At 43.6% G+C, this 12444-nt stretch overlaps 1 protein-coding gene across 1 annotated transcript in view; it reads right to left on the minus strand.

The window, feature by feature from the left end:
• Positions 1–257: 257 nt before the first annotated feature.
• Positions 258–12444, minus strand: part of LOC310807708 (DNA repair protein XRCC4-like) — a 35766-nt gene continuing 23579 nt past the window's right edge. The window contains exons 7-8 of the mRNA XM_083674278.1: positions 11070–11212; positions 258–634 (exon numbers count right to left, since the gene is read on the minus strand). Coding sequence (XP_083530404.1) covers positions 11076–11212 — 137 coding nt within the window. The 3' untranslated portion in view covers positions 258–634; positions 11070–11075. The remainder of the gene's footprint in view (positions 635–11069; positions 11213–12444) is intronic.

Raw genomic sequence — 12444 nt, forward strand, 5'->3', positions numbered from 1 at the left:
TACTAATTAACCCATGCAGGATACCAACTGTGTGTGTGTGTGTGTGTGTGTGTGTGTGTGGGTGGGTGGTGTGTGTGAGTGTGTGTGTGTGTGTGTGTGTGTGTGTGTGTGTGTGTGTGTGTGTGTGTGTGTGTGTGTGTGTGTGTGTCTGTATACTGTAGCCTACTTATATACTTATATACTCAAAACCGTTGAGTATGAGTAATGTGTGAGACTTCAAAAGTGCGACATAGGAGGCATAATTATAACCATTATCGAGTAAAACATAGCATTTATTAAAGCAGTTTACAGTGTTGCACAAATTTGAAAACCAAGGACATTTTTCAAAGTCATTACAAGAATAAACCAGAACCAATAAACAATTTATTAAGAAACCAAATGCTTCCATAAGACTAACAATTAATGAAAAACAGGAGGAAAATGCAGTAAAAAATAATCAATGTAAAAAATTAAATTAATGTACTATCTCATAGTGCATTGGCATACCCCTTGATAATAAAAAAAATATAGTAAATCAAAATAAATATCAACAGATTTCCCTTCAACTCCTCTCAATATCAATGCACTGCAGGGCTGAACAACGCTCAGAGCTGCATCCTGATTGTCTGACGACTCACCCCTGGGTAGGTCATTCCTGTGAATACAAAAAGTCACATGTCACTAAGTTTCCTTAATCAAAGCTAGCTGCTAATAATGATGCTAATGATGGCTCTTAATAGCAGTCATTGAGAAGGGGGCCCCTGTGAATCAATGTTGACAGGCAGGTCTGGTTGGTGGCACTAATTGTGTGAAATCACTGCGTTGTCTGTGCGACTGCCCGGACCAGATGAGTGCCGGAGCAGAGGTGATCAGCCCTGTTAGGAGGGAAGACGTGCCTGGCACCCTGGGGGCCCTTGTAAAAGAGTTAGGTGTCTTTTCCACGGCTGTCTGCACTGTAATCATCTCGGGGCTGACTGCCAGCTCCCCACCATCCCCTGTACCTATAGTATACAGCTGGGCTGGCCTAGACAGGAGAAACTTGAAAGGCAGTGTGGTGTGGTGTGTGTGTGTGTGTGTGCGTGCGTGTGTGTGTGTGTGTGTGTGCGTGCGTGCGTGCGTGCGTGCGTGCGTGTGTGTGCGTGCGTGTGTGTGTGTGTGTGTGTTTGTGTGTGTGTGTGTGCGTGTGTGTGTGTGTGTGTGTGTGTGTGTGTGTGTGAGTGAGAGTGCGTACTCTACTTGTGACTCAGTGTGTACTCTATTTGTGTACGTGTGTGTGCGTGTTATGTTTTATGCAAATGTAAGGTGCCTCAGGTGCAAGACAGTCTAGGGTAGGATACTCTGACACAGGATACTACTGGATGTTACTGTAGTGTTACCTCTCTTTAAGTGTTACGGGCATCGCTTATTCATGCTGTTGGTATACAGTTCCTGCTTTATGGACTCATGCTGTAGTAAAGCCTAAAAGTTGAGTAATTCCTGTGTAAACGGACCCTATATGCAACTGAGGAAGTCCTGTTGCTTTTTGAGCACCCATAAATCATTGAGTCATAGTGAATCAAAGGCTCCTTGATCCTTGTGATCTGCCATGGGGCCCCAAATGACCCACGTATCACATGACCAATAAAAGGTAGTGCACCTCCGGCCCCATGCCACCTCTGAAAGCATAAAACGGGCGCTAACTTTCCCCCGACCCAACAGGACACAAGTCGACTGCAAATTCCAAGTCTAGGAACGAGGAGTTGTTCTTATTAAGCGCTGCCGTTCTGATTATGTTAGGACTTCATCCAAAGAGGATGCAGGTGAAGTCAAAAACCCTCATGATTGGGCCTAGGTCTACTTCCAAGTCCATTGCATAGGGGCCCACAAGAGACCACACAGACTGCACTGTCATGGTACTGGTGCTTTTCTGCTCGTACTGACACTGAATACATGTTTACATTAATGCAAAAGTATGTTCTAGCTGCAATAAGTCTGATTACTATACAATTAAACAACTATACAATTGGCACCAAAACATTTAACAGTACTTTAAACTTTAGCTTGAGTCTTCCTGGAGTGCCAGGTGGGGTTTGCAATAGGCAAACTCAATCAAGCGCAGCAAAGTATTTAATATCATTTGAAATACTACTTGAACCCATGTCTGCACCAAAAACAGAAAACCACACAATACAATCACTTTCCTTTGACACGAAATCAAAGTTAACCATTTAGATGTCAAACCAAGGAAACTGCTGACAAACACTGACAAAAAACAGTCCCCCATTGTTTTCCCTAGGTGCTGGGAAACATGTTAAACACATAGGGTTTTGTAAACCCCTCGGTCGGAGTAGAACATGTGGGAAAGAAGCGTTGCCCCTGGACAGACTTGAACCCTGATCCTCTGAAGCCCGGGATTGAGGTCCAGACCACTATGCCCGAGGCCCTCAGCTTTAGAGGGAGCCTAAGTGGGCGAAGCTAGCGACTCAGGGGCTCATATTAACCATTCAAAGGCTCAAACCTAAGGGGTCATCGCATGACTGTTTTAGTTGATAACAGACTTCACAGTTTAGTGTGCATATTACCAAAAAAATAAAATAATAATAATTAAGCTGTGTGAATGGTTCTCTACAGAGAGGCTGTATTTGTATCTACAGGTGATGTCACATAAAGAAATGTCTTCCTGATCTCAATCAGGCTTGAAAGGTGGGGAGATGTAAGGAAATGACAACATACAGGGTGGATGATGGATATCATTACAGCAGACTTAGCTCTTGGTGTGAATATAATAAGAACAGGACAGACAGAGCAAAGTTAGACAGAGTGCAGAGTGCCACTCTCCTCCCAAGGCCAACCCACTCATTTCTACCGCTTCCAAAGAGCATAACAATCATGAAAAGGAGAGAAGGGTATTGCACGCAGCTGGTCAGAGGAGGAGACAAACGGCACAACTGGCTTAAATACACTCACCAGGTGTCAATCATGAGAGCAGGGCAGACGCCAGGTGTCAATCACCATTGGACAGGTGTCAATCATGTCAGGACAGCTGACAGCCGGTCAGTTACCAATAGTAGTAATACAGGGGTGTTGTAAAGATGGGCCAGCCCAGTCTGTCATATAAGCCCCTGCTGCCATTGACCTTGTCCGTCTCCACACCCCTTTATCATTCTCCCAGAAGTATACTCCACACACCACATGACTAGACCGGGGCTCATAGGGATTTTCCATGGGGGGTATCTCTTCCTTCCTTCCCCCCTAGAGAGTGAGAGACAGTGGGTCGAATCCCACCAGGGAGTTTGTGTGCTTGTGTGTGCGTGCGTGCGTGCATGCATGTGTGCCTGCATGTGTCTGAATGGGTGTATAGAGGGCTACTAACATGTTCAGACATGCAGGACGATACAATGCATTGTCTCAGTGGAACCTCAAGCTTTATCCTCTCCAGAGAACTTCTGAGTAATACTAACATGTTCTGAGTCACACAGGTGAACTGACCTTTTCACAGGAAATTACACCGTTTACACAGGAGATTTCACAGCGAAGTTCAATTTTTTCTCAGGAAAAGATATGGCTAGCCTATGCACAGGAACAGGCCATGACAAGCCTGTGAGTCACATACAGTATAATGGATGAAAGCTCATGTCAGAGGATACTGATCGTCTTATAATGGCACAATCAATAGAGATTCCATGAGTAATTAACTTTGCCCACCTACAACTTTTTTGCTCTCCTCTGAGAATGGTTTAGGGTTAGATATAAAACAGACTTTATGTTGACTCATATACTTGAGTCAATTACAGTAAATAGATTCCAGAAGTGTGGGAACCATTTAATTCCCCCCACCCCCCTCCTCCTTGCAGTAAATAAGCTCATACCTAACCAGAATTAAATTATGTGTGGAACAGGTCCAGATTCGGCAACTGAACGTGGTATGAAAATACGCCATGTCATCGAAATTTCTGCAGACTATGCATAAATTCACTGGTTTTCAATTGTAAAATTTACAGCTGTGGCATTGATTCTTGCTGTAAACCACCCACAGTTGAATGGGAGCAGAGTGAGAGTGAGTGTGTGAGGCAGAAACGTTTTAGGAAGTACAGTCAGCTGTCTAGCGAGTGGAGCATATCCCTTTGTTTGGAATAAAGGCCCAATTTTCTACGGATGCTTTGGCAAAAAACAGCAATTGAGTTGGGCCACCCAAAAATTCACCATACGGTGTACAATTATACAGTCATGCACCTTTTTACAATTACAATGAGGTTAAAGTAGAGATTGTCAGCTTTTGTTCGATGGCATTTGTGTACATATTGGTTTCACCATTCAGAAATTACAACACTTTTTATGCATAGTCCCCCTTTTTTAGGGTACCCAAAATTAATGCGACAACTGGCTTGACAGTTGTTTCTGGTAAGTCAGGTGTGTTCCATCGCATCATCTCTGCAGGCATAAGAGAGCTGTCAATGTCTAGTATTGATTCTAGGCTTTACATTTGCCTTTGGAGTTTGCTATTAGTCAGAACAAAACTATCAGACACTTGGGCACTGTAGATTGCGTAGCCGGGTTAGGGTAACCCTAACCCTAACCCTCCCATAAGAAATGTTGAGATGATAGGCTTGTGGGAGGACGTTAACAAAGCAGTTTGCACAACAAGGCTTTCAGGAAACTCAAAACTTAAAAGTTTGTTTAAGGTCAGAGTCAGACACAGGGAAGAGAGAGACTCCCGGTCTGGGCCATTTACTATCTGGTCAACAAGACAGCTCAAAAATCAACCACAGCTTCATCCAGATAATGACTGAGAAAACCCAACCAATTACTGGTAGGGAATTAAAAGTTAGTTTTTTTTTATGATTGGGCTGAAACTATCCAGTCTGCTGCTGGAGCTATCATATGACCTGTTGAATTTAGGTAAGCTTATGAACTAATACCGTTTTTTGTTGGCCTAGATTAAGCCAAATCATGGACTAGAATCCCCAATGGAGAGTCTAGGACTAAGCTTTAATATTTGTATCCAGGAAACCGCCTGAACGCACCATAGAAAAACTAATGATGATCTGTCTTCATCTAAAAACTAAGAAAAGTACATAGGACCTAGGCATCCCCCAGTCGAGAGAGTTGACACACTTCTGGTTTCACAAGGTTTGGTTCCCCACATTGACGATTGTAAAAGCTAAAATGAAGACCGGTACAGTTAACTCAGTAAATTCTCATCAGGCGGTTACAGACAAGACGTCAAGAGTCAGGTAAACTCTCCTATACTGATACTGAACCAAACAGTACAGCGTTAAACTAGGTTAAACATGTTTTTCAGTTTCATGACTTCAAGAGAAGGACGAAGGTGAAGAGTAGGGTTTTGGGCATGATGCTGGTTCATGCCTTTGGTAATGCATAGGATGAGGTGGGGTGCCGTATATTACAGTTATAATTGGGTGGCCTTCCAACCTATATCCTTCTCCCACGCCAGCTCCAGAGCTTCAGCATCTGTTAGCAATTTGGGGAAGATTGGAATGATTCAAATGTAGGCCATTTGAGCCCTTTAGAACCCTGCTAATACAGGAGGAGAAGCTCATAATGGCGATGAGAGGGTACGACCTTCTCAGGATGCTTAACACACACCAAGAAGAGTCTGGGAAACGTTCATCTATATATCTATATACATGTACACACACATACACACACACACACACACACACACACACACACACACACAGACACAGACACAGACACAGACACAGACACAGACACAGACACAGACACAGACACACACACACACACACACACACACACACACACACACACACACACACACACACACACACACACACACAGTCAGGACTGGGTGATAGAGCCTCAGGTGAGGGTATGAGAGGGGTAGGGACACATATTACAGACGCACATTGAATGGAAAAGGGTTATCTCAGCAAAATGAATAAGAGTCTATCTAAATGCAACAAGTCATTGACTGGCTACCTTAATAGCCTAAGATTTAGGGCAGATGCTTTCTCTGAGACACACACGACCAAATGCTCTTACAGTTAGTTCAAAGAGAGGCAGCAGGAAGGCTGACTGCTGTGTTTGTATTGCCCTGAAATGTATTTCACCAGTTTTTTTTAACAGCCAACCTGCTGCTTTACTTTCATACCTGTGCTGCCACGTCGGGAACAGAGGCACTCCACACTGTGAGCTCGAGGCTTGATGGGTAACGTGGTCTGACATCGCTGGGTCAACAAAACCAATTAAACTCATTAAAGGGTGGGTAAAGTACCTTAAGGAACACTGACAAAAAATGTCTTCCTTTTTTAATCGTTTCTCCAAACTGCTAGTGCCGTTTTGAGAAATCTCCAGTTCAATTGATTCTGATGGCCAAGAGCAAAATTTGGAATACTGCGGTTACGTAGTTTTGTAGCAAGCCAAACCGAAAGCATTTGCCTATATCAGCCACAACTGAACTTCCTTTCATCATTGCATCCTCTCTCAAAGATAAGTGAACATAACATGTCATTTATTTTTTATACGCATATTTATGGTTATAACAAGTAATTAACTGTCAAAAGTTGTCTCAAATCACTTGTGACAAAACAGAAACAGGGAAGTCTCTACAACATTCTAACTGGTGTCTGAAAGTACTGCACTGCAAAATATAAAATAAAAAAATATAAAATAAAATAAAAATATATATAATATTAAAACAACATTCTCAGAATATCAGGCCTGCTTGTTGACTGCGGGAGCCGGTTGAGATTACAGTATTCAGCTCAGTAGGTAGTCAGAACACAGCACATCTACCCCAACAGACAAAGGGCATACTGTCTCTTGTGGCGGGAAAAGGAGCCAGTGCAGGTGCACATTTAAGTGAATTACGATGATAAGCAGGTCACTGGGCACTTTAATTTAAGGCTGGCATAGCAATCAACGCTCTCTCACTACCAGCTTTAAACCTTCAGCTACTGGGAATACACTCTCTTTGACACACACACACACACACACACACATACCACGCACGCACACACACACACACACACACACACACACACACACACACACACATACCACACACACACACACACACACACACACACACACACACACACACACACACACACACACACACACACACACACACACACCAGCCTTAGGTTGGTCTCAGGATACAGGGTCTCAGGATAGAGTAAAAGTCTGAGTTCATAGTGTGATGGACTGATGCTAAGTTTCCCGACCAAAGAATAGGTAAACGAAAACGAAAACATAAAGTATAGGATTTGCTGAATCAAATCAATTAAATAATGTGCATCTTTCCCTTTTTCCTGCTTTACCTTGCTGTCATATGTACACACTGACTTTCAACTTCCCTCTCAACCTCCTCCTCACACCAACTGTACCAGTCAAAAGTTTGGACACACCTTCTCATTCAATGGTTTTTCTTTATTTTTTATTATTTTCTACATTGTAGATGATTACTGAAGACATCAAAACTATGTAGTAAAGAATTATGTAGTAAACAAAAAAAGTCTTAAACAAACCAGAATATGTTTTATATTTTAGATTCTTCAAAGTAGCCACCTTTTGCTTTGAAGACAGCTTTGCACACTCTTGGCAAGGTGTGTCCAAAGTTTTGACTGGTAGATGGAGTGTGACAGATTAGGTTAGCCAGCACATGGTAGAGGATTATCCTGGCCCTGCCCCCCCTCCACTGTCATTAGCAGATGTCTGGGTATCATCAGTCAGCCAGGGGTCAAAGGCGACACCGTCTCCTCAGACAGAGAAGTTCATTACTGCCTGTGTTAAGACACCATGTACTGACCCCGTGACCTGCCTCAGTGGGTAGAGGTGAGGTGTAGAGGCACTGAGAGAAGCCATCAGGGGCACAGTAACACTTCCGGGGGGCACACAAACACTGCCCTCGGCTAGACGCCTCTGGGGTAGCCTAGGTCAGGGAGGCACGAAGGAAAAAGAGGGAAGGAGATGGCGGGGGAGAAGGAGGGGAAAGAGGGATGTCCTCCAATGGTTTGTATAACAGAGAGAGGGGGAGAGGGGGATAAAACAAGTGAGTGATCCTTACACCTGGCAACAGCAAACGCATCAGCGATTTTTCAATGACACTCACCTTTGGAGAGGTGATTGGAAAAGAAAGTTTAACTTTTGGAAACAATATCACCATTAAGTGGTACTTAATGACTTCTCAGTATATCAATATTATTCAGACGCAAACACACCCTAACCACATCTTGTGCCAAGATGACAACAATTACAATAAGCAGGCAACAAGCAAGCAATTGTCCATGGAATGACGACAGTCTTTGCCACATGTATGTCAGAAACGATGCTGTTCCAATGTGTACTGCCAAGTTTAAGGGGGTGTCAAGTTTATGAGGCATATATTAAGTGTCTGTGTCTGTGTCTGTGTGTGTGTGTGTGTGTGTGTCTGTGTGTGTGTGTGTGTGTGTGTGTGTGTGTGTGTGTGTGTGTGTGTGTGTGTGTGTGTGTGTGTGTGTGTGTGTGTGTGTGTGTGTGTGGATAGAGGCATGGTTGTAGCTCTGTAAACAGTTCACATAACATTTTGTGACGGACACAAATGACCTTTTTTACAGGACACTACTCTAATCTGTCAATCTGTATTGTAACAATCAATCCCATCTTTCAGAATGCACCAGAATAACAAATTCAGACCTTTCACCATGTTGGATAGATGCTGCTTCATCACCAAACCACTGAGAATGTGGCACAGCACAAAGACTAAGCTTGGCCAGAACTATGGTGGCAAGTCTGAACGGCAGCAAAGAGAAGAGCAAAAAGTCTTTGTTATGGAAGTAGAGACCCTGCGTCAGTGGGTTGCCGTACAGTACCAGTCAAAAGTTTGGACACACCTTGCCAAGAGTCTGCAAAGCTGTCATCAAAGCAAAAGGTGGCTACTTTGAAGAATCTAAAATATAAAACATTTGTTTGTTTAACTCTTTTTTGTTTACTACATAACTCCATATGTGTTCCTTCATAGTTTTGATGTCTTCAATATTAACCTACAATGTAGAAAATAATAAAAAATAAAGAAAAACCATTGAATGAGAAGGTGTGTCCAAACTTTTGACTGGTTCTGTATATGCTTCGGCACGTTCTGACTCGGAACGCAGGCGTGGAAGTCTTGGCTGCAGCAGCAGCAGCTGAGGGTGAAGTCAAGAAATTGCTTCCACATCCTTGGCCTGAAAACCCCGCCGACCACGTCCTCCAAGAAATTGACTTCTAACTAACGCCACTACCCGGAAAGCCCTGAAAGAGGGGGAGAAGTTACTGTCGTCAGAAAACCACAAACACGTTCACGCTCATTTTTTTTTCAATTGTGTCCATCTCATTTGTTCAAGATGTAGGTGGAAAAGATACAAATCACTCAAGAAACTAGTGCCAGGTACAATCTAACTCAAACGTAGATGTCAAACCACTTCAATACACCAAAACTCCAACAGCAACAAAACATTAGAAACAAGATTACACAGAGAATGTGTTATCACATTGTGACAAGGCACCATAAAACTGTTGCTTAGCTATCGTTGTTATTGTTGTGTGTTTTTGGGTGAGGGTTGACTGGCCAATAGTGACTTGTCAAGGAGAAATTTCATGGCCTAGAGGGGAAATATCAATCCAGAGCTCTAAACAGGGTTTTAATAACACTGATGATGAGTCCTGGATACGCTCCATCCATCCACAGAGAGAGGGATTGAGGGAGAGGTGGAGAGAGAGAGAGAGTAGAGAGAGAGAGAGAGAGAGAGAGAGGTGGAGAGAGAGAGAGAGAGAGAGAGAGAGAGAGAGAGAGAGAGAGAGAGAGAGAGAGAGAGAGAGAGAAGGGGCGGAGGGAGAGGTGGAGAGAGAGAGAGAGTAGAGAGAGAGAGAGAGAGAGAGAGAGAGAGAGAGAGAGAAGGGGCGGAGGGAGACAGGAGAGAGAGCAAGAGGGAGAGCGAGCCATAGAGAAAGAGAGAGAGGGGGAGAGAGAGAGAGAGATGGAGAGTTATAGAATCCAGGAGCGGTGCTAACTGATCACTTTTGTTTTCCATTTGAGGCGGTGCACGTACGGGGCCAGGGCTGAATTACCCTGTGTATTCCACTCCGGGCAACCGTGCTATTTGTTTGAGAAAAAGAGGGCGACAACAAATGAAGTCAGGCGGTCAGAGTGGATCTGGGGTGCAAATGAGAGAAACAGCATGTTTTTAACTGAAGCTAACAAGCTGCGGCCGCCAACGCCTTTCTGGACAAGCTGGTCCATGTGCCCCTGCTGCTGTTTAGGGTGGATGTTTATTAGTAGACAAGCTGATATACATAGTGGTAGGAAGTGATGGGGTTCTCCCAAACACTGGGAGAGGAAATGCTGTAATCCAAAGGACATCTGGGAATTGCAGCCGGAAACCCTGTGAGATTAATGAACAGCATACGGTACCACAAGAGCTATGGAGCTATGGGTTATTGCATCATCCAGACATACTACTCTGAGTAAGGGCACTCACCCCATCATGACTCATAACAACATATGGAACTGCAGAACTGCAGAATGTGGCGGGATCACAACACAAAGGGTCTGGTGAGGTTAAAAATGAGTCAGCGTATGAATTACATAGAGAAATGCTGAGGATTTTCTCCAGACATATTGCAGAGGTCTTAAATGTTATGGATTTTGCACTTGTTAGACGTTTAACCTTTGGCTTTTGGCCACGTATGGAATTGCATTTAGGGATCAGGCCAATGCATTTATGTTTCGGGTATAAGGTAATATGATCGCCCTCTCGTCTGCTACTGCACATTTCTCCTCCCGTTTCTTTTGACAGACACTCTTCTGTGATCAGTAACAAACATCAATGTCAAGCATGTAATCATACAGTATGCATGTACATATAATATAAAAACACAGGGAATCCAATACTCTGATACGTATATATGTACAGTACCAGTCAAACTTTTGACCGGTACTGTATATTATAAAAAAAGAAATCACAATGTATGACAACATTTATCAACACTACATTGTCACAAGAAGTGATGGTGATGGTATTGAGGACAATGATGATGTTGATGGTGATGATGATGATGATGATGATGAAGAGAACTACATGACCAAGGGCTTAATTGGGTGCTTCACTAACCTGAGTTTACTCTGGTTCTAGAGAGGGCTTCTTGACTTGTGAGTCCAGGCTGTGGGGATACGGGACGTAGCGCTTACGACTGGGCACCTCATCTGTGCTGTCACAGACACTGCCTTCCATAGAACTCTCCTGGCTTTCAAGGTCTGGATGAGACAAAAACACAAACACACTTAGTGAATGCATTCCCCTCCCCAAACACAGACACATACATACAAACAAACAAACGCACACACGCACGCACGCACACACACACACACACACACACGCACGCACACACACGCGCACACACACACACACACACACACACACACGACACCCCAATTCAACAAAATCCACCACCATTTCCTCTGACAGGCTCTTACAAGAACCACCTACGTTTGGAAGACCGTAACATATAGAGGTTTCACACCATGGCTACTAAGCTGCCTCTGCAGCTCCCTCCCCCTAAAGCTGTTGGCCATGTCAGTGGTGTCTATTCACTTTAGGTCGCTTTGGCTGTAAAGTGATTAAAGGGGCCATTAAAGGGGCAATCTGTAATTCAAACAACAACAAAAGTGGGCTCCCGCCACTTTCTTGGTAAACAGCTGAGGGATGGGGCTGGAGAAATGTAACTACTCTCAATTTCCTGGACAGAGCTATGGATGCAAAGACTAGTTTTAACCATGTTTTGAAGCTATACAGTGTTTCTTTGCAATGGAGTAAAAGAAGCTTATATTTTGGGTTCTGAGAAGTTAAAACTTCACTCCAACTCAAATCCTGAACCCCGATTCACTTGAGTGTGATTAGTTTTCTCTTGTGAGTAATTTGGGAGGTTTTAGTGAGGATGACCTAAGATAACCCCTTCGGCATTGGATGACCCCTCCCGACATCCACTGATCTAGATCAAGACAAAAGATCCAACATTCCAGACAAGCCCTGACAAACGTACATATATATGTACATATATCAGACACACACAGACACAAACACCTACTCTTGGCCCTATGACCCTTGCTGCGGTACTTGCTACTACGGATGGAGAGAACTGCTACAAGCTCCACTGTCAAGAACGCTCACATTTCATGGTAAAAGCAAGTTATAAGCAAGTTATAAGTTATGGTCCTCTGTGGCTCAGTTGGTAGAGCATGGCGGTAACAACGCTTAGGTTGTGGGTTTGATTCCTGCTGGGACCATAAATACTGAAATGTATGCACTCACTGCAATGTAAGTCGCTTTGGATAAAAGCGTCAGCTAAATGGCATAAATTATAAATTATCATATCACTTTAAATCTGCCTCAAATCACTCTCTCTCTTTTTCCCTTAAAGGGATGTTCCATTTCTCTGCCTCCTCTCTCTCTCAACTCTCTCTGCATCCCACGCCCTCTCAGACACTCT

This window comes from Argentina silus, assembly GCF_951799395.1.
Source record: "Argentina silus genome assembly, chromosome: 7".
Taxonomy (NCBI): Eukaryota; Metazoa; Chordata; class Actinopteri; order Argentiniformes; family Argentinidae; genus Argentina; species Argentina silus.